Raw genomic sequence first — 23,795 nt, forward strand, 5'->3', positions numbered from 1 at the left:
AAAGAATCGGAGAAAGTAAGAGAAAACAATTATTTTAGAGTTAATTATATGCATTATGCCGCTAAGAAGTGAAAGAAATCAAATATATACAATTAAAGCGCAAAGGGTTACAGGTGCCAACAAACCAGCATTAATGCACCGAATCCCATCAGAACTCTGCAGTTAAGCGTGCTTGGGAGAGAGATGGGTGACCTCCTAGGAAGTCCTTGTGTTGCACCTCTTTTTGCGGATTTTTAAATGTTATTCTTTTATTTTTGTTAATAGGCATAAAAGAATCGGAGAAAGAAAGAGAAAACAAATATTTTAGAGTTAATTATATGCATTATGCCGCTAAGAAGTGAAAGAAATCAAATATATACAATTAAAGCGCAAAGGGTAACTGGTGCGATCATACCAGCACTAATGCACCGGATCCCATCAGAACTCCGTAGTTAAGCGTGCTTGGGCGAGAGTAGTACTAGGATGGGTGACCTCCTGGGAAGTCCTTGTGTTGCACCTCTTTTTGCGGATTTTTAAATGTTATTTTTTTATTTTTGTTAATCGGCGTAAAAGAATCGGAGAAAGTAAGAGAAAACAAATATTTTTAGAGTTAATTATATGCATTATGGCGCTAAGAAGTTAAAGAAATCAAATATATACAATTAAAGCGCAAAGGGTAACAGGTGCGATCATACCAGCACTAATGCACCGGATCGCATCAGAATTCCGCAGTTAAGCTTGCTTGGGCGAGACTAGTACTAGCATGGGTCACCTCCTGGGAAGTCCTTGTGTTCCACCTCTTTTTTCAGATTTTTAAATGTTATTGTTTTATTTTTGTTAATCGGCGTAAAAGAATCGGAGAAAGTTAGAGAAAACAAATATTTTAGAGTTAATTATATGCATTATGCCGCTAGGAAGTGAAAGAAATCAAATATATACAATTAAAGCGCAAAGGGTAACAGGTGTGATCATACCAGCACTAATGCACCGGATCCCATCAGAACTCCGCAGTTAAGCGTGCTTGGGCGAGAGTAGTACTAGGATGGGTGACCTCCTGGGAAGTCCTTGTGTTGCACCTCTTTTTGCGGATTTTTAAATGTTATTTTTTTATTTTTGTTAATCGGCGTAAAAGAATCGGAGAAAGTAAGAGAAAATATATATTTTAGAGTTAATTATATGCATTATGCCGCTAAGAAGTGAAAGAAATCAAATATATACAATTAAAGCGCAAAGGGTAACATGTGCGATCATACCAACACTAAACTCTGGATGTTCCGAAGGAACTTCATCCTCTTATTCCACCAAATATGCATCCTCCGCTAACCCAACCTCCATATCCTCCATCAACCGTATTGTAATTTTTTTCCATCGATCCAAACCTCTTCCACAAAATCAATCACATTTTTAATAATTCTTTGTGAATTATAAACTAAATAAATTCAATCATTGAATCGAGAGATATTATTTAAATTATTTAATTTTTTAAATAATTTAATTATATCTACTACTATTTAGAGGAGGTGACTCAGACTGGTGTGTGTCTTGTCTCAATCTACTAAGATCTCTGAAGAGGTGTGAGACACAATGTCTTAATATCATGGTTTTGAGGATTTATTTTTCCTCAAAAATATGCTGCAGATGTGATTCTTCAACAAAATAGAGGTTGTTTACTTAAACTTGATTCTCTGATTAAGTCTATGAGAACATTTAAATCTTGTTGCTGTATCAAACTGTCAACCCAAATCCGAGGGTTGATAGGTGTCTGTAAAACTGGAGTATTGTCTTGGATGAATAAATCAGTCTCTCTCTAGAGAAAGGGGGAGTGTTTGTTCCAGTTATCTTATAGAAGGAATCTCTTTTATAGGTACAGAAGGTTATTAGTTGCCCAATAATCACAAAGTCAGAACTCGAGGATGATCACTAGGAGACCGTGTGAAGTATCTACTGGACAGTCTGCAATAGTGTGGAAGTGTATGTTATGAGAGCTTGTTTCTGATTCAGCTTGAGTAGAACAAGGTATAGAAAACTGTCAACAAAGTATCAACCACACTCATATGAGCAAGGTATGACTAAAGGATAAATACTCTGTTAGGAGCTGAGAATTTATCATTTGAATATGCATATGCCTGAGACTAAGACCTTTTACGGGAGACTTAGTGTTTATCTAAAGCGCTTCAGCAATTTTCCTTTTTATATACCGGTTCACAAAAGGTGTTGTGACTGACTTTGAAGATAAGTTATTCATGTCCTAAATAATGTCTTTACATCATGATAGGTGTTGATATTTGAAGACTCTAATCAATAGTATGATGATTTAGCAATTCGTGACTACTTTTAATAACTTCACTACTTTGGGTACTTTCTGTCGGATGCACAAACGGAGGAAATGAGTTCTACAAGGTAACTTGCATATGTAGGTGGTTGTATCTACTCTTCTTGCAAGAAGCTGATTCAATGTAGTGCTCATTTACATCAGAATAGCATCAATTACCCGTGGCAGGGGGAGAATATCATGTTGTTGGTTTCTAGATGTGGACTGCATCTTTAGGAAGCAAGTGCTCTGGTCATGAGTCGAGCTTCATGTGTGCTTGTCAAGAAAAACAAATGTTGTGGTTCTTCTAGTATGTCTTGATCTTAACCTACATTTTCTTTGTGGGAATCTTAGACTTACTCTAGATTCCTAGGGTAATTTTCTTCGGGAAGAAACTTCGACTTATTCGATGTTTCTTGGGGTTTTTATTATTTTTGCTCAAAAGCTGTGTCAATTTCTTTTAAGATTCATGAAACAGATACTCCCATAAAATCCATAAGATACTATATCAGACATGTTTGCTGAGTAACTAACAATAGAGTTGAGTTGATAAGACCACACACGTGTTAGATAGATGCAAAATAACTGTCCAGATGCATGCATCAAGACTTATTCCTTTTCAGCAGAGATCAATCAAGATTCAGAAAAGGTATTCAACGCATACATTGAAAGGACGGGAGTTTTCCTAGTATAGCATTTCTTTTGACCAAGACCTTTGAAAATTGCTCGAAGATCGCTAACCTTGAGGCTCGGGTTCAACTATTTATAGAGGGTTCTTCTTGCTACTATCATATTTGAGTTTTGAGTTCATAACAAACATGGGATTCATTTGCGTGTGGGTGAGCCACATCCATCTATGGCACTTTGAGGGACTTCTTTGTAAATTTTTGGCCAAAAGGGGGAGAAGAGTCTGGGTTTAATTCAAATAAATTCGGAACTTGATTTTCCATTGCAGAACATGTCAAAGAAGAAGGTGTGTCATCTTCCGAAGAGTTTTTGTTGTGACTTGTGATATGAGTTAGCGAACACAATTGTGACTTGTGTTCTGAGTTACAAAGAGAATGAATGATGTTCTACTTGAGAGGTTTGTCAGTGTACATGGTCCTCTTTCTCCACCACCACAAGGGTAGATCATCTCTTTGTAACACATAAGGATTCTAACGTTAAGGGAGAGTATTCACATATTAAACTCCAAACCTTCTTAGCATTAAGAATGATGCTGTAGTTGTTAAGGCCTGTGCTGCATTGAATCATTGGAAGAAAAGCTGGAGGGAGAGATCAATCCGAAGATGGTATTCTTGATCTGAAGCTGGACCAAAGGAAATTATGCTGAACGAGATGTCTTGAAATTAGTTCCATTCAACAATTGTTGCAGCCACTGTCCATCAGAAGTACTGTTCTACATGTTTTTATGTAATGTTTATGTGTAATCTATAATTTATTTGTTTTAGCAAAATTTTTTCCAAAGGGGGAGATTGTTAGTTCTCTGGTTATCAAGTTGGCTTAATTTTTGTAAAACAAATAAAAGGATCACTATGTATAAATGTATAAGAACAACAAGTACAACTAAGAGTCCCACTGAAAGTATGTAACATGTTATGTCACATGGGATGTTACGACATCATGCCTGAGCTGAAGTAAAGATTTTTAATTAAATCTACGTGATTTAATTAATACAGAAGAATGCATAATACTCACGAATATTGTGCATAGTAAATAAAGGCGTGATATTATTTAACAGGTCTGAAGAATCAATCAGAAGATTTGAGGAATCATTCAGAAGAATCAAATCAGAATATTTGAAAATTATATAGTTTCTAATTATAGAGATATTTTCGGAAACTATCAGATTGAATACCTTAATTGTAGCAGAAGATACTGCTGTATTGTAACAACAAATATGTTGCGATTGAAGGCCCAAATCCAAACTATTTTATCTTCGTGATTAGAATGAATTGGATATTGAGTCGTTGCTACAGCTCCAGGGGCTGGAGAACTATACAACATCATTGCGATGATTGAAAGTGGGATGAGGATGTTCCATATCTATGGAGGACCTAGGTAGAAGGGTCATTGGGTAGGGATTAAGTGAGGGGTTGTAAGCTTGGGACTAGTTTAGCTCCGAATTAATACTCCTGATAATAGACTTCATTCTTGGATTGGTATGCCCCCCGGAGTAGGTGTGATTTCACCGAACAAGGTCAACAATTTCTGGGGTCTTTTTTCTTTCAGTTTGGCATAATTCTGTGGATATTCTTTGCTGATTGTTTTTGACAGATCACATGTCTCAACATCTTTCACGACATCTGGATCTGTTATCCCAGAATTTCAAACGACATAAACAATAATACGAACAAAAATTTCAATTAAAATCAATGATTAAAACAACAACAGAAAGACTTAAACAATAACACAACAAACGATTAAAATCTAAGAAATTACAACAGACAAAACAATGTCATCTGATCCATGCATCATTAGAACGGAATCAACGTCGCCTTCCACGTCATCCCACCAATGTTCCTTTTCTCCGGTCTCAGACGAGGTCCTTGTTCTAACCCTTTGGATCCTTCTGATGACTTCACGGGGTTTGTACTCCCCCTCTAAAAAAGACATCAGAGTCCTCTTGAGTTGGTCAAAGGAATGAATGTTCCAAAATTTAACCGGCATGGGGATTTGACAAGAGAGAAAACAACATGGCCATCCCTTCTTAGGTAAACCGGTTCAGGATCGGGACGCTTGGATGATGTTCGTTGACATGACGATGGCCTTATGGGAGTCATGAACAAGAATGTGCAGAGAAAATGAGAAAATTGGTGAAGAAATGAGTGAATTTTAGTGGAGGAATGGGCTTGTATTTATAAGAAAAAAATTATATTTGAATGTTATCGCCACCCAGGGTGGCGACTTGGCCCAATTTCAAGAGAATTCACCACTGGGTCTGGCGACTTGGTCCAAAATATAGTGTTGTCGCCATTGAGCCTGACGACAATGTGTTTTTGTTTTCAATTTTTAGTCATTTTCGTAATATTTTTGAAAAGTTAGTTAATTGTGAAATTTAAAAAAAAAACTTGAATATTGAGAACATAAATTCTCCAATTTAATCTTTTCAAGCCTATCATGTTTATCAAATAACTCTTTTTCAATTATATTGAAATATTTTAAAAAGAAATACTTAACATTTTATCAATAAAAAAAGACAATCCTAATGAACTGAAAAAATAAATCTTAAATGATGAGACTGTAAATAGAAAAAGAGAAAATACTGACCCCGAATTTAGTAACTTTAACTTTTTTGAAAGCATGATGAGACTGAAAAGTTTTATCTTTTTGACAGAAGAGGCTAGAAAGTTAGAGATACATTAAAACAATAGGACACATATTGATACAGATCATCTTAAAGCAAACATTTTAATACAAGAAGACAAAAAAAAAATTTATGGTTCTGATCCATGGTTCAATGCATTTATTTAAAAACATTATCATCTGCTTCTATCACAGTTCGACAGAGCAGAAAATAGCCATAGCAATCAATTAGTGTTATCATCTAAAAATGGAAAAAAGGGTTGCAATTATTGGAGCAGGAATCAGTGGATTACTTGCTTGCAAATATGTTCTAAAGATTGGTTACAATCCAGTTGTGTATGAAGCTGATGATGGCATTGGAGGAGTATGGAGACATACTATTGAATCTACCAAACTTCAAAACCCCAAACAAGCTTACCAGTTTTCAGATTTTCCATGGGATTCTTCTGTGAAAGAAGATTGTCCAAGTAGTCAGCAAGTGCTGGACTATCTTAACTCCTATGCTCAACATTTTTCTATTGTTCCTTATATAAGATTCAACTCTAAAGTCATTGATATTGATTATGTTGGAGAGTCTGATGAAGAAATGAAGTCATGGGAGTTGTGGAATGGTGATGGAACTCCTTTTGGATCTAAAGGAAAATGGCATATTACGGTGGAAGATACTAAGAATTTTTCAACAGAGGTATGTATACAATAGTAATGGTTGAAGATTTTGTACTACTCTTATTTATTTATTTACTTTGTTAATTTCATATTTTGTTCTTGTTTGGTCAAGTAATATGTGGCACACGCGGATTAGTGTTATTTAGTACAAAATAATTTAAAGAAGAAAGATAGAATGCACACATGTTATTATTGATGTTAATATTGTAGAGGTTAGTTTTAAATTTAATTTCTTTTTTTAACACGTCTAAGTTTGAACATTTAGATAGTAGGTTATGCGGGTTAAATCCACTAATTCGAGAGTTTGTTCCTAATCCATTTAAACGTTATTTTTAAAATTAATTATACTTTTATTCATTACAATTTTATCCAAGATAAATTTTATTAGCAAAAATATAACTATCGAGCATATAAATACTAAATGATTGTAAGTATATATTAAAATTATTTTAAAGTATTTTACAAAAAATTTGTGAATAATATTTTTACTTACAGTTTTTTTATTTAAAAATAAATAAATTTTGGTATAACTATTTAATTTTTTATAAAAAAATTATTTATTTTGTTTAGACCCGCAAAATGCCCGTGTACAATCGTGAGCCAGCATCGAATAAGCGTATAAAAACCCTTTAATAATTTCAGACTGGCCAACTCATATTATTTATTTTACGAATTTATTTGAAGTGAGTTACGTTAGGTGTAAGTGTGAGTGGTTAAAGTTTCATATTACCTATGAATGGGTAGAATGTTGGATTTATAAGATAGATGACTCATTTACCTAACAATTTAAGATTTTGGGTTGGGACGTGTTGTCTCCCTCTCTTGTGGTCCTAGAACACGTTAAACTTGACCGACTACTCCTACAATATGTTATAGAGATCTTAAGTTCAAACCTTAAAAAATACGAAAATATATTATATTAACAATTATTTAATAAATTTAATATACATTCACCAATTTTATTAAATAAAAATTTATATTTATTTTGTTATAATTTTTAATTGTTAAGATGAAATAAAATAAATGTTAATATAAATATTTAATATAATATTTACAAAATAATTCTATTTTATTTTTATTTTAAAAAATTATATATTATAGACCGTTTTTTATCGTATCATGTATAACAAATAATACTACAATGTATAGCTTATTGTTGAATTTAAAGTTTAATTTGCAAATCTCATGGCATAAACTTAAATATGATATGTGTTACAACTATTTATCCTTATTTTAAGAATTATTTTGAAAAAATGAATTTAAGATTTATTTTAAACTACCAACACAACAATTCATTTATAATATACTAAATAAAAATTGCATATGCTCGCGTTAACACTTAAACTTCAAAATGACCATTTGGTTTGTCCATAAGAAATTTATTCTTTCTACTACATTTTTTATTTTTGGTAATGACAAAAAAGTTTTAGACAAAAAAAAGAACACCCGAAGTGCTTTGGAAGAGGACATGATTGAGTGGCTTTACTACTACGGTCTACATAACTCTCATTTTGATAAGTGAGAGGAATTGATTAAGAGAAATTACGAGAGAAAACTATCAAAATTATCGATCATCAAAGTTACTTAATCTTAGTCTCTTTGGGAGTGAACTTAAAAATTCTTTAATAATATGGATAACAAACATTCTATTGGTAAACATAGGTGCACAAGGCCGAGTTTGTTATTCTTTGCATTGGTAAATATAGTGGTTTTCCAAACATTCCTGAGTTCCCTCTTGGAAAAGGTCCAGAAAATTTTAAGGGTAAAGTTATGCATTCTATGGACTACTCTTCCTTGGACAATGATGTTGCTGCTGAATTGATAAAAAACAAGAGTGTTACAGTTATAGGCTCTGGAAAATCAGCTCTTGATATAGCCGCTGAATGCGCAAATGCAAATGGTGAGAATGTAATTCTTTATACTTTTTCATATGAAGTTATATTTACTTGTTGTGCGTCACATCTTCATGTCGTTTAATTTTTATAGGAGTCACCCATCCTTGTACGATTATTCGTAGAAACGCGCATTGGTTTTTACAAGATTTCAACATTTGGAGTATTAGTATTGGATATTTCTATTTCAACCGTTTTGCAGAACTTTTAGTTCACAAGCCTGGAGAAAACTCTATTCTTTTCCTTCTCGCCACTATACTTTTACCATTGGTATGATACATTTTACAACCAATACTTTTTACATGTAGATTTTCGTATCTTATATAGTTGCACTCGTGATTTTTTCAGAGATGGGGAATTTCAAAACTTGTTGAAACATATTTGAAATGGAAATTGCCACTGAAAGAGTATGGACTAGTACCTAATCATAGTTTTCTTCAAGAAATCTCTGCATGTCAAATTGGGGTGCTTCCTGAGTTCTTTTTTGACAAAGTGAAAGAAGGATCCATTGTGATAAAGAAATCACAAAGCTTTAGCTTCTGCAATGAAGCTTTGATTATTGATGGAGATGCTAAGCCTATAAAAACAGATTTAGTTATTTTTGCCACAGGATATAAAGGTGACCAAAAACTTAGAAACATATTCAAATCTCCAGTATTCCAAAATTACATTAGCAGGTCAGAAAGATCATCAGTTCCCCTTTACAGGTCAGTAAAGTTTGATAAATTTTCATTTCGTTTTAGGCTCATCAACACTGACACTGACACCTTTAAAAAATTGTGTCTATGTCTGTGTCTGACACATACACGTTTGCGTCTGAGACATACATGCTATATAATTTGGGATTACATTCAATTTATTCATTTTTTAAAATTAATAGTGATGTCAACATGTCAATGTCGTATCGTGTTTGAGTTTGTGTCTGTATTTCAGTTCTCCAAAATTAATACATGTTTTGCGATTTCAGGAAAATAATCCATCCTCGAATTCCACAATTGGCAATAATAGGATACGCTGAGAGCATATCAAATATTGTTTCTGACGAAATGAGATGTCAGTGGCTATCACATTTTTTAGATGAAAATATTGAATTGCCAAGCATTAAAGAGATGGAAAAGGATGTCAAATTATGGGAAGAAAACATGAAGCAATATGCTGGAAGATTTTATTGGAGATCATGCATTGTTAATTGTGGGATATGGTATAATGATCAATTGTGCAAAGACATGAAATGTAACCCCAGAAGAAAGAAGAATCATTTTGCAGAGCTATTTGAACCTTATGGACCTACAGATTATACAGGTCTTGTTAGAAAATGATTTTTTTTCCGAATGTTCCTTTAGGTGTATTTGTCGTTATGCTTCCAATGTTTAATACTTATTCTATTTTTCATTTATAGACACTTACATGCTACTCCTTTTGTTGCTATATTTATTTGTTGTTTAAGACATTGTTCACTTTTTAATAAAATGATCTTTTATAATAAAATGTATGAGATATTGGAAGGAATTCTATTATCTCGACATAGAAAGCTTCTTTGTTCGACAGAGATTGAGAATGTTGTCAAAGTCTGTTTACATGTTGATGTCAAAGTTGTATATGATGTGTCAAATTATGTTATAGCATGCAATAGTTGATAATGCTTGCATGGATTGAAGCAATCTCCCAGAGATTGGAATTTGAAGCTGAATATATTGTTGGTACCTTGACTGCTTGTCAAGTTGTTTGGTTGGTGAACTTGTTGCAGGATCTGAAGATCAAGATGAGAAGCTAATGATTGTCAAGTTATTTATAAGTCTTGCCAAGAATCCATTGCTGCATGGGAGAAGCAAGCACATTTACACAAAATTTCATTATTCGAGGAATTAAATTCAAAATGGAGTGCTAGAAATTGTGCACTGTAGCACTCATAGATAACTTGCAAATGTGCTGATTAAAATTGTAAAAACTGAACACTTCATCAATTTGATGAATGAAATTGGTGTTGTTAATTTTAGCTCTGAATGTGAATTAAGGGATGGTGTTGAAGTGTAATTTCACATCTATTAGTTTGTTTGGGTTGTGTGTTAGACTTTAATTAGTTGACCCGCTATGGATTTATTATATATAAGATTTTTGCTTTGTCATAAAGTAGTTAATATTCATTGTAACTGTTTTTCAATTGAGTAAAAATTTAGTTAAAATTTTTTCCTCTCTCATCCATCATCATTTTCTATATCTTCATATTAGTCTTCCAATAAAATTAATGTGTATGTGCTTAAATTATATCCATTCAACACTAGAATAATTAAACTTTCATTGGTTATTAGTGAGTAAATAAAAAAAAAAAGAAAAAGAAAAACGAGAATAGAGTTTATATAAAATATGTTTTTTTAATGATTTAGTAAAAGATAATATGTTCTAAACTTCTAATGGTACACAATATAATAATTTTCAATAAAAATAAAAATATTATAATTCATTTCATTCCGTTGCTTCATTAAATATCCACACAAAATAACAAAATCATAAGATTTGAGTTATATATTGTTACAACGTAGGAGGCGGTCGAACCGGCCTTTTTGGGATTTTAGGATTTAAATGTTGTTCTCCTGGGATGCCAATGCTAGGAACTACAGGTGACAAATCGGGTATCTGGCTCAGCTTTCTTCGAACAAGTCGTTGTTGTTGGTTGGGAGGATTGTAATTGAGACCAGTGGTTGGTGGTTGGTAACCGATGATAGGGTCAATGGGTCGTGGCCTTGCAAGTTCATGATTTGGATTGCATGCAAGGGCGAGTGTCATAACTGTAAGGAACCAAACTAACACCGATATGTAAGACATCTTTCCACCTTTCTTATTTGTGATTATAAGAAGTTTAAGGGTATTAGTAGTTTTTGTACTCACAACTTTCTCTAAATTAATTACAGTGTGAACATCCCAAAAGTCATTCATTAAAAAGTCGTTAGGTTTCTAGGGTCAACAAAATGTTCAAGAATGGTGAACGATAAGGCAAGAAGAAGGGAAAGGGTTTTATGAGAACATTTGTTTATGAGAACATGGTGAACCATGAAGAGAAAATATGTTTCAACTTTTTTTTTTGGTCAAAAAATTTTCAACTCAATTATTAAAGTTACACTATTTTTTAATATTTTTTCTTTACCCACCTCCCTATGGGGGTCACCCCCAGCGAAAACCCCATTTTACCCCGCTTCGAAAATGCATTTCCGAAAATTTTTTTTTTTCTAAATTTTTCCAGACTTCGGAAGTGCATTTTCGAAAAAATCCCAAAAATTGGGATTTTGACTCGGAGATGCATCTCCGAACCAACAAAAAAAATATAAAAAAATCCCAAAAATTAATTTTTGGATATTAATTAATTCAATTATCATAAATTTGATATAATTTATGAGTAATGAATAATAATAATTATATATTTTGATATAATTTATGAATTATGAATAATAATTATTACATATTTCTATTTTGATTCATATTTTAAAATTTAAAATAATTTTAATTAAAAAAATTAAAATAATTTCACTTACAAAATGAGTTATAATTGTTTATTTATATATTTATATATTTATAATAATTATTATATATTTATATATTTACAAAAATAATTAAAAAAAATGAGTGTTTTAATTTATATATTTATATAATAATTATAATAATTATTATATATTTATAAAAATTATTATATATTTATATAACAATTATTATATATTCATTATAAATATATTTATACATTTATATAATAATTATAAAAATTAAAACAATGAGTGTTTTAATTTATAATATATATATATATATATATATATATATATATATATATATATATATATATATATTATATTTATATTTATATTATATTTAATTTTAAATAATTCAAAATTTACTTATGAAATTAAGATGTTTTTGATTTATATAAGTTAGTAAAATAATTTTTAACTTTAAAATTGTTTAGGAAATTTTATACCTATTAATTGTATTGATTCACCTTGATTTTTTACCTATTAATTGTATTGATTCACCTTGATTTTAATTTTTTAATAATTATTGAATTCTTTCGGAAGTGTATATCCGAAACATTCCAAGACCAATTTGATCTTGGAATATTTCGGAAGTGTATATCCGAAGACACCCCCCTCCCAAAAAAAATTTGGAAGTGTATATCCGAAGACACCCCCCTCCCAAAAAAAAGGTGTTTTCGGAAATGCATTTCCGAAAATCCAAAAAAGGGGTGTTTTCGGAAATGCATCTCCGAAAACACCTTTTTTTCGTATTTTCGGAAGTGCATTTCCGAAATAAGACAAATTTTGAAAAAAAAAATAAGCGTTTCGGAAATGCATTTCCGAAGTGAGGGTATTTTGGGTTTTTCACCGGAGGTGGCCAAGAAAAGAGGGAGGTGGGTAAAGAAATTTCCTTTTTTAATTCAGAATTATTTTTAATACCTAGATATTGCATTAACCAACTTCATTACTGAATTAATCAAGTTTTTACACTGCATTAACCATATTTAGTGACTACTATAAAGTATTTTTGGGTGTAAGTATTGGTGTAATAATTGGATGTATGAATAGGATTACTCTTTTTAATATAATTTAAATAAAAATAAGTTATGATGTCGCTTTATATAAACGCTATTAATCCATTAGTTTAAGTTTTGTCAGGACCATATAATAGCATTTTAAGAAGAGCGATATTTTAGGACAATATCTATAATAGCGCCCGAAAATAAAGCGCTATTAAATGTATCAGTGTCAAATTTTTAATACCGTTTTATTAGAAAGTGCTATTAATTTGGTGCTATTATAAATTAAAATTGAAATAGTGTCTTTTAGAAAAAAAAAGTGCTTAATGTCAGGCTATATTGAAGAAGAAGTATGATGCATGATTAGCTTTTTGGGTGTGAAGTATCGAGTAATAAGCATAGAAGATTATTGATTATTGATAGTTAATAACATCCAACAAATAGATAAACAATCAACATTGTTTATTGTCTTGATACCTCTTAGACCAAAACCTCCTTCAAACAAAGGTGATAAAATAACATTATAAGATGTAGTAATCAATTCTTTGCTTATCTATCCATATAAAATTTCAAATGCAAGAATATAATTTGTTAAGAAGATTGAATGTTCATTCATAAATCCTAAGATATACAAAAGCATGCCTTGTATGATTGACTGAGCCAATTGAACCTTATCTATCATAAAGAAGGTGTCAATTCCAAGTAGTGATCTTAGCCAATACTCTATATGATATGATATGAAGATGGCGAGTTTTAGGATTGCCTTTGAATATAGGAAATCCATGATAATTAAATGGTGTTTGTCCCAAAGTAAATCCAAGCATATATGTAACTAGTAACAAACCTGTGGCATACGCATGAGTTCTATTCTATTACGCGCATTTGGATACATCATTTATTTTAAATAAAATGTTATATAAAAAAAATATTTAGATTAATAATTGATTATTTCATATATAAAAATATTTAAATCAATAATAGATTTTTTCCTGTGTACCATTTTTTGATCAAAAATATTAGATCATAAATACCATTTCTCGTATATAAAAATATTTAGATTAATAATAAATATTTTCCCGTATACAGAGTTCATTTTTGTTTAGGTATCATTTACAAAAATATTTGGACCAATAGTAAATTTTGTATATAAAAATATTTAGATCAATAGTATATTTTTTCCCGTATACTATTTTTGAATAAAAAATATTTGGATCATGAATACCATTTTTCGTAAATAATAGATTTTTTTTTCCGTATACAAATATTATTTTTGTTTAGGTATCATTGAAAAAAATATTTGAATAAATATTAAATTTTCGTATATAAAAATATTTTGATCAATAATAGATTTTTTCAAGTATACCATTTTTGGATCAAAAATATTTGATCATAAATACCACTTCTCGTATATAAAAATATTTAGATCAATAGTAAATTTTTTTCCCGTATACAGAGTTCATTTTTTTTAGGTATCATTTACAAAAATATTTGGATCAATAGTAAATTTCATATATGTAAATATTTAGATCAATAGTAAATATTTTCCCGTATACCATTTTTGAATAAAAATTTTTGGATCATAAATGCCACTTTTTGTAAAGAATATATTTTTTTCCATATACAAATATTATTTTTGTTTAGGTATCTTTTACAAAAATATTTGGATCAATATTAAATTTTCGTATATAAAAATATTTAGATCAATAATAGATTTTTTCCGGTATACCATTATTGTATCAAAAATATTTTATCATAAATACCACTTCTTCTATATAAAAATATTAAGATCAATAATAAATTTTATTTCCGTATACAAAGTTCATTTTTGTTTAGGTATCGCTTACAAAAATATTTGGATCAATAGTAAATTTCGTATATAAAATATATTTAGATCAATAGTAGAATTTTCCCGGTATACCGTTTTTGAATAAAACTTTTTGGATCATAAATACCATTTTTCGTAAATAATTGATTTTTTCCGTATACAAATATTATTTTTGTATAGGTATCATTTACAAATATATTTAGATCAATATTAATTTTTTGTATTTAAAAATATTTAGATCAATAATAATTTCTTGCCTTATTCCATTTTTTAATAAAAAATATTTGAATCATAAATAACATTTTTTGTTTATAAAAATATTTAGATCAATAATAGATTTTTTTCCCGTATATGAACTTCATTTTTGTTTAGGTATCATTTACAAAAATATTTGGATAAATAGTAAATTTCGTATATAAAAATATTTAGATAAATAGTAGATTTTTTTCCGTATACCGTTTTTTAATAAAAAATATTTGGATCATAAATACCATTTTTCGTAAATAATAGATTTTTTCCATAAACAAATGTTATTTTTGTTTATGTATCATTTACAAAAATATTTGGATGAATATTAAATTTTTGTATATAAAAATATTTAGATCAATAATAGATTTTTTTATTTAATTTTTCCCGTATACCATTTTTGAATAAAAAATATTTCAATCATAAATATCATTTTTCGTATATAAAAATATATAGATTAATAATAAATTTTTTTGTGGAAGAAAGAAGTGACAAAGTGATGAAAGAGAAAAAAAATAGAGAATGGAGAGAGATTTGGTAAGTTTGATAAAATATGAGAGTTGTATTATTTTAATAATAAAATTAAGAATTTTATTGTGCAAAGACTAAATAACCACAATTTTAATGTGGTGGCAAAAAATCAAACAAGGGTATTATTTCCACAACCATTTATTTTCTTATATTATAGATGTGCCTCAGCCTAGATCGAAAAGTGCCTCCACCATAAAGCTTATATTTAGTTGGACCTATGTGTTAACTAGAGTTATAACCTTATTCTTGAATGAGATGGTAAATTACTTAAACATGTCTACAATAATTTCACTAATGATTTTGAATTGAAAATTTGCAAGAGCAGAGGTCTATAATACTCTATAGAATCTACCCCACATTTTTTAGGTATCAAAGTCACATTGATTGATTTAATATTAGGAAGGATCCAACCTTATTCAAAGTATTGATTCACTGAATTGATCACATCAGTCCGTAATATGTCCCATTAGGTTTGAAAAAAAAATCTCCCAAACCCACCAGGGTTTAGAGAAGAACTATCATTCATATAAGCACTACATTCTAGTGAGATACTCTCTTCGTATCAACTTATAAGCAAAAAAATACTTATTTTTCATGTTACAAATTATAAGCAAAAAAACAACAACTTTATTTCATCTAACCATTTTATTCTAAAAAATTCATGTTTTACAAGGTAAAATAAAATGCAAATCACATTTAATTTGATTTCTCTCTCATTTTTTCCATAAACAACAAACAATAAAAATTGTTTTTACATCTTCGTATAAAACATATTTCAAAAAAGATAAAAAAAAATGTAAACTTTCTTAATAAGTGTGAAATATTGGATTTTTGCTTATAAAATGGTACGAAGTAGTATTCATTATTCACATGAGTTATAATTTTTGGGAAAGTTCTCTCCACCATATTAGTGTAACTGCAATAATTTTTTGAGTTAAACAAATTTTTGTAGAAGTTAATTACAAAGTTATTTAATTCAATGCCCTTATCTAAAAAAAATCTTTATGTGCCTTAGTCTGGTGATTTTGTTACTAGCATACTCATTTTGATTATGTTGTGCAAAAACTTTGTATTTATATATTTATCCTTAAACCACTTAATCCTTACCTTGTGCCTCAAAAACTGGTCCTGCATATGCAATGTCTTATCTAAAAAATTTTGAGCAGTTTTTCCTCCAACCCAAGATCATCATTGTAACCTGCACCATTAATCAAATTTTGTATCATGTTAACTTCATTAGTAGCTTGAGTTACTTTAAGATGAACATTTTCATGTATTTATTTTTTCTATTTCTTAAGAATAGGTATAAGAGATCTCAACTGAGCAAATAAAACAAACATAGGGCAACCAACCACACTAGTATTCCAATTATCAACAATCATTTGGTTGCATCTATCATCTAGAATTTAAGACTTCATAAATTTGGATGTCCTGAAGAATCAAACTTACCTTGATCACAATGGATAAGAATAAGGTAATAGTCTGAGCGATTCTTGATCAAAGAGGAGCAATTGACTGTATTCCAATTATCTCTACAATTTTGATTACAAATGAATATGTCAAGCCTAACAAAAGAGTAAGAACCACCTTTCCTCCCAATAGTCCAAGTGTAATAGCTATAATTAGTTCAAAGATGCATAAGTTTATTTTGATTTCTCTAACTAAGAAACTCATTAGTGGATTTTTTTTGCAGGGAATCTATCAAATTTCTCATGGGAACCAATAACTGCTTTGAAATCACCTAGCATGCACCAAGGGTCAGGATTTCCTTGTTGAAGATTGGTAAGGTCATTCCACAATTTACTTCATTTCCCGCTTCTTTGCTTGTTATTAATTCCTAGATGCGCGTAATCGTCTTCTGAGGAGATATCTTTTCTTTATGTGTTAGAATACGAAAAAAGTTTAATTATACTTAAGAAGAAGTCTTATTTTAAAAAATACACAAACCCTTATTTGTTAAATGAATGAATGAATTATCAAACACTTAATTGAATAAGTTCAGGGCTAACAGTCTGAATAAAGCCAATAGTCGCCCCTGATTCGGATGTTACGATAAATCTGTCCTCTGATTCTGATGCCGCAGAAGAGAAGGGAAACCCTGACCGAAGGTATCACTTGAGAATTACCTGTATATAAAGCTACAAAGAAGAATTTAGTTTGATCCACTTTTATAGAAAATATTACATGTGGTTCAAATATACTCAACACAATGATATTCATACATATTGCACAAAAACTCCTCATTGGTATGAATCATGAATATGTCTAAAACCTAATGAAAATATCCTAAGTATTATTTGTTTACGATACTCCATAGGGAAATGAGCATAAGGAATCATGGTTCAAAACTCAAAAGAAAGTAAAAATTTCTTGATCACATAGATTTTTAATATCCAACCTAGTATCAAGGTTTCCTACTCCTATAGAATTCCCATAAAAGGCTATCATTGAGTGGTTTTGTGTTCACCCGACATGGATCAGGTAAGTTTTTTTATTCACCTACCTTTTTCTTCAACACAGTAAGTTATTCCTAAAGTGAATCAAGAGGATTTCCTTTATCATGCCAAAGTTTATTACTCTTTTCTAAATGCAAATCATAACATGAATCCCTCACTGAATTATTACTACTATTTTCATAACCACAAGATCAGGACAAGGTTTTTCCCTTCTATCAGCAATTATCTCTTTCTAAAACACTAAATTTTTATTCAAATCATTAGCATTCTCTACTATTATTTCTTTTTCATTCAAAGAGTTTGTTCACGATAAAAGCTCTTCATTAGCATTAACCTCATTCTATGGATGAATGGGCACAATAAAGTCATCCTTCTCCATGTGATTATTCACTATGACATTTATAGATTCATCATTATCTATGTCCTTTAGATTATCATTAACTGGTATAGACTGTTTAAACTTTTTAGGCGTGTATGTTGTAGATTCTCTAATCAGTGGCTTCTTAACATTCTTCCCTTTCGACTTCCACCATTTGTCAATATAATGACCAACATACATACAGAATGATCCTAAAAAGATAGGTGAATTCTAGTATTCCGATTCAACAAAGAACGCATAGTCATCTTATTCCACCAAAATACGATCATGGAGAATATCTGACATGTTAAGGTCTATATTCACACACGCAAAATTCCTCAAGGTTTATTTTCTTGTATGCTCAATAATTTATACATAGAAAACCTGATTTTCCTTTCTTGTCATGCTTGTAGTGAACAATCTCTTGAGCTATAAGAGCATTATCAATATTTGCTCGATTAGGGATATAACTACTTTGAAGAGGGCCATTGAGTGTTTCCAAATGTGGTATAATAAGAAGAACCAAGACCTTATAGACAAGCTTAAAGTGAATATTACATGGACTAATGGGTCTAAAGTCACTAAAACTTTAAGAATAGTCAATTTTAGGGATATGAATGATAAAGGTCTCAACAAGATCACCAGGGATAGGACCAAAAGAAAAAGCATCAAACATTAATTTCCAAAAACACTTCCTACAATATGAGAATATATAGTAAAGAAAATGGGTTGGAGTCTATCAGAGTCTGGTGCTTTGTACGAAGAAATAGAGTAAACAACATCCTTAACCTCCCTTCTGGGCATCAAATGTATAAGAGTATCGTGAAGAACCTATTGAATTTAAGGAATGTTACAAAATAAGATGATATGTAGACCACATTGAGCATTAGATTGAAATAACTTCATGAAAAAACTATACGCTTTCCTCTTTAAAGTCTCGTCGTCATAACACCAAATTTCATCAAATTTAAGACTAGTAATCTTGTTCATTCTCCTTCGAATCACCATTTGAGCATGATAGTATATGTTATTTTTATTCCTAAATTTGATCCAATTTACTATAATTTTTTTAAACCATAAAAGTTTTTCTTCTACTGGAATAGATGAGAATTAATTCTAATTCAGCAAAGAACGAATAGCCCTCTTATTCCACCAAAATACGATCATGGAGAATATCTGACATGTTAAGGTATATCTTCACATGCGTAAAATTCCCCACAGTTTATTTTCTTGTATGCTCAATAATTCATACATAAGAAAACCTGATTTTCCTTTTTTGTCATGCATGTAGTGAACAATCTCTTGAGCTTTAAGAGCATTATTAATAGTGCCTCGATTAGGGATAAAACTAATTTGAAGAGGGCCAATGAGTGTTTCCATATATGGTCTAATAAGAAGAACCAATACCTTTTAGACCAACTTAAAGTGAACATTACATGTACTAATGGATCTAAAATCACTAAGACTTTAAGAAAATTTAATTTTAGGGATATGAATGATAAAGGTATCAAGAAGATCACCAGTGATGCGACCAAAAGAAAAAGCATCAAACACTAATTTCCAAAAATCACCTCCCACAATATGTAAATATATAGTAAATAAAATGGGTTGGAATCCCTTAGAGTATGGTGCTTTGTATAAAGAAATAAAGTAAATAACATCCTCAACCTCCCTTCTGGGCATGAGATGTATAAGAGTATCATGAATAGCCTGTGGAATTTGAGGAGTGTTACAAAATAAGATGCTATGTAGATCATATTGAGCATTAGATTGAAATAACTTCATGAAAAACTATACGCTTTCCTCTTTAAAGTCTTGTCGTCATGACACCAAATTTCATCAAATATAAGACTAGTAATCTTGTTCATTCTACTTCGAATAACCATTTGAGTATGATAATATATGTTATTTTTATTCCTAAAGTTGATCTTGTAACACCCGTATAATTTTAATTTTAATTTAATTGGAATATTGAATTAATAATTAGAATTATTAAGGATTCTGTGAAAAGTAATGGAAAAATAATGGTTTAATGGCATTTGGGCCATGTGAGAAAATAGTAAAAGAGGGAGTGTGGTGTAGTAAGGCTTTTACTAATTTTATTATTATTTTTTATAAAATAATTGGAATTGGGAAGAAAGGGGAGAACATGGAAAAGAGAGTCTGAAGGTTTTGGAACACGAAGAACTGCAAGAGAACCGAAGAGGGAGAACCAATCAAGAAATCTTGGCTAAGGTAAGGGGAGACTCTCCATTTAATCTCTATTATCGTAATATAGATAATGATGTTGATTAGGAGTATTGTTTGGGATCAATGGATTCTCTATTATGAATTCTACTGTTTGTGTTCATCAATTGGATTGAAAATTATGATTGTTAAATCCCTAATAATTGAGTAGAATTATGTTGTGATGAGTGAAATCGAACATAGAGTCGTATACTATTGATGTTGGATGAATGTTATGTGTCTGGAAGTGTAAAATTGCTGGTTTCAGATCAAAATCGCAGGTTGTACAAGTGAATTCGCCAGGAAGACGAATGGGTAAGTTGCAGGTTTTGGTAAACTGCTGCCCATTTGCGTATAATACGCGTATGGTACGCGTATGGGGGGTTGATATGCGTATAATACGCTCCCCAAGTGTGTATCAGGTAGCACCTTCTGCTCATACGCGTATGGTACACGTATGATATCTGTCTAGTACGCGTATGGCATGTTGGTCCGCGTATGCGTGTGTTTTGTGTGGAAAACAGGTTCTGCTCATACGCGTATGATGCGTGTTCTTGTGAATTTCTGGCCTTCTTCGTACGCGTATGGTACGCATATGGCCAACGTGAACTACAGATTTTGTTGTTTTGTGATTTTGAAAAGGGTCGGAGAAGTGGCATATCGTGTTGCTTTACCGCCGATGCTTGCAAACTTGCATGATGTATTTCATGTATCTCAGTTGAGGAAATATATTTCGGATCCGTTCCATGTGAGCCAAGTAGACGATGTACAGGTGAAAGACAACTTAACGGTTGGGACGTTGCCTGTGAGGATTGAAGATCGAAGACTGAAGCAATTGCGTGGCAAGAAAATAGCTTTGGTCAGAGTAGCTTGGGGAGGACCAGCTGAGGGAAATGTTACCTGGGAGCTAGAGAGCCAGATGAAGGATTCTTATCCGGAACTCTTTACCTAAGGTATGTTTTCGAGGACGAAAACTCTTTTAGTGGGGGAGAGTTGTAACACCCGTATAATTTTAATTTAATTGGAATATTGAATTAGTAATTAGAATTATTAAGGATTCTGTGAAAAGTAATGAAAAAATAATGGTTTAATGGCATTTGGGCCATGTGAGAAAATAGTAAAAGAGGGAGTGTGGTGTAGTAAGGCTTTTACTAATTTTATTATTATTTTTCATAAAATAATTGGAATTGGGAAGAAAGGGGAGAACGTGGAAAAGAGAGTCTGAAGGTTTTGGAACACGAAGAACTGCAAGAGGAGAACCAATCAAGAACTCTTGGCTAAGGTAAAGGGAGACTCTCCATTTAATCTCTATTAATTTATTATAGATAATGATGTTGATTAGGAGTATTGTTTAGGATCAATGGATTCTCTATTATGAATTCTACTGTTTGTGTTCATCAATTGGATTGAAAATTATGATTGTTAAATCCCTAATAATTGAGTAGAATTAAGTTGTGATGAGTAAAATCGAACATAGAGTCGTAGACTATTGATGTTGGATGAATGTTATGTGACTGGAAGTGTAAAATTGCTGGTTTCAGATCAAAATCGCAGGTTGTACAGGTGAATTCGCGAGGAAGACGAATGGGTAAGTTGCAGGTTTTGGCAAACTGCTGCCCATTTGCGTATGATACGCGTATGGTACGCGTATGATACGCGTATTGTACGCGTATGGGGGGTTGATACGCGTATGATACGCTCCCCAAGTGTGTATCAGGTGACACCTTCTGCTCATACGCGTATGGTACGCATATGGTGTCTGTCTGGTACGCGTATGACATGTTGGTACGCGTATGCGTGTGTTTTGTGTGACAAACAGGTTCTGCTCATACGCGTATGGTACGCGTATGGTGCGTGTTCTTATGAATTTCTGGCCCTGTTGGTACGCGTATGGCCAGCGTGAACTACAAATTTTGCTGTTTTGTGATTTGAAAAATTGACAACGTGTAACTTTTGAACTGACGAATCTGTATGCATTATTGTTATATGATTTTTTGAATGATGTTAATGTATATATGAACATACTTGTTTATTAATGGTGATGATAGTGATGATGGTGAATGAGTATAAGATGATGCTACTCATAGTATGATGATGATGATAGTATGTTGTATATATGTTTGCAAGCATTCATAGTCATTTGATGAGGGCTGAATCCTAATAATGAGAGGATTCAGTGAAGGGCAAGGTTCCCACTGTGTGGAATCTGTGCTGGCAGGGCCGTATCTGGATGATAATAGATTGGTCGGTAGGTTTTCCCATTGATGATGTTGGTACCACATGCATAGTCTCAGTTTCATACATGTGCATGATTTTTATAACATGATCATTATATGTTATGTGATGACACGATGTCTGTGAATGTGTGACGATGATGTGTCTGAATGAGAAAAGATTAGGTGAATGATATAACTATGATATATTGTTATTTATGATGCAATAACATTGGTTAACTGTGATGAGACTCACCCTTACTTGTTGTCATTTTCAGATTGAGGATAGCGGCGTGACTTGGTGAGGATTAGCTCATAAGTCGGTTTAGCTGTCGTGTCGGGTGTCATGCTCTGGTAGATGTAACACTGGGAACACGATGTTTTGAGTTTTAGAATATAACTCTATTTGTTCATTTTAATTGAAGTCTGATACATCGATGATGTGATGTTGACTTGACAATTTATTTCCGCTGTGTAAACATGATAATTTGAATTACGGGTTATGTTAAATGTTCTTAGTGAATGCATGACATATGATGAACATGTTTTTTTCTTTATTTTATGAATTGTGGCACCTCTTTACATGTTACTCTGATCAATATTTGTTAATTTCTGCGGGTATTAGAGGGGTGTTACAATAGTGGTATCAGAGCATAGTCGGTCGTTGTGACCAGAGTCTTAGTGTCATTCTTTCTTATGTATACGACTAATACGAGTCATTTGTAGATACTTTTGTTCTGACTGAATTGTTTGTGATTTAAGCAGAATAATGGCTGGAAGAGGAGGAAGAAACGATGATGTTATCGCTGAGGCTCTGGGCATGATTGCTGGTGTGCTTGGTGGGAATGTTGTAGGAGCAGGGATTGGTGCTGATAGGAAACTGGGGAATTTTTAGAGGAACAATCCTCTGTTGTTCAAAGGCACGCATGATCCTGAAGGTGCTCAGAAATCGCTTAAAGAGAGTGAGAGGATTTTCAGAGTCAACGATTGTGCTGAGAATCTCAAGGTGAGGTATGGCACACACATGCTGTCTAAAGAAGCTGATGACTGGTGGATGGCAACCAGAGCTGAATTGGATACTGATGGTATAGAAATCACTTTGGCTGTATTCAAAAGAGAATTTATGAGAAGGTACTTCCCTGAGGATGTTAGGGGCAGAAAATAATCGAATTTCTAGAGCTGGTGCAAGGTAATATGACGATACCAGAGTATGCTGCAAAGTTCGTTGAGTTGGCAAAGTACTATGTTCACTACAACAATGACGAGGCTA

At 31.6% G+C, this 23,795-nt stretch overlaps 1 protein-coding gene and 3 non-coding genes across 4 annotated transcripts; all 4 read left to right on the forward strand.

Moving 5' to 3' along the window:
- Nucleotides 1-380: 380 nt before the first annotated feature.
- Nucleotides 381-499, forward strand: LOC131600722 (5S ribosomal RNA). The gene has a single exon (XR_009283335.1). It is a non-coding gene; the product is annotated as a 5S ribosomal RNA (ribosomal RNA).
- Nucleotides 500-660: 161 nt separating this feature from the next.
- Nucleotides 661-779, forward strand: LOC131600752 (5S ribosomal RNA). Its single transcript, XR_009283364.1, has one exon. It is a non-coding gene; the product is annotated as a 5S ribosomal RNA (ribosomal RNA).
- Nucleotides 780-939: 160 nt separating this feature from the next.
- Nucleotides 940-1,058, forward strand: LOC131600720 (5S ribosomal RNA). Its single transcript, XR_009283334.1, has one exon. It is a non-coding gene; the product is annotated as a 5S ribosomal RNA (ribosomal RNA).
- A 4,700-nt stretch (nt 1,059-5,758) lies between these two features.
- Nucleotides 5,759-10,188, forward strand: LOC131594746 (probable flavin-containing monooxygenase 1). The gene is made up of 6 exons (XM_058866944.1): nt 5,759-6,281; nt 7,925-8,162; nt 8,249-8,424; nt 8,503-8,861; nt 9,122-9,456; nt 9,902-10,188. The coding sequence occupies exons 1-6, from the start codon at nt 5,844-5,846 to the stop codon at nt 10,021-10,023; spliced, it is 1,668 nt and encodes a 555-aa protein (XP_058722927.1). The 5' UTR covers nt 5,759-5,843; the 3' UTR covers nt 10,024-10,188.
- The last annotated feature ends 13,607 nt before the right edge of the window (nt 10,189-23,795 follow it).

This window comes from Vicia villosa, linkage group LG4 (assembly GCF_029867415.1).
Source record: "Vicia villosa cultivar HV-30 ecotype Madison, WI linkage group LG4, Vvil1.0, whole genome shotgun sequence".
Taxonomy (NCBI): Eukaryota; Viridiplantae; Streptophyta; class Magnoliopsida; order Fabales; family Fabaceae; genus Vicia; species Vicia villosa.

Bases quoted from the DNA above. Each gene is read 5' to 3' on its own strand.
- LOC131594746 (XM_058866944.1), top strand. From the start codon at position 5,844: ATGGAAAAAAGGGTTGCAATTATTGGAGCAGGAATCAGTGGATTACTT. The intron at 8,163-8,248 runs GTGAGAATGTAA...TAATTTTTATAG, and splicing joins TGAATGCGCAAATGCAAATG to GAGTCACCCATCCTTGTACG. The intron at 8,862-9,121 runs GTCAGTAAAGTT...TTGCGATTTCAG, and splicing joins TCATCAGTTCCCCTTTACAG to GAAAATAATCCATCCTCGAA.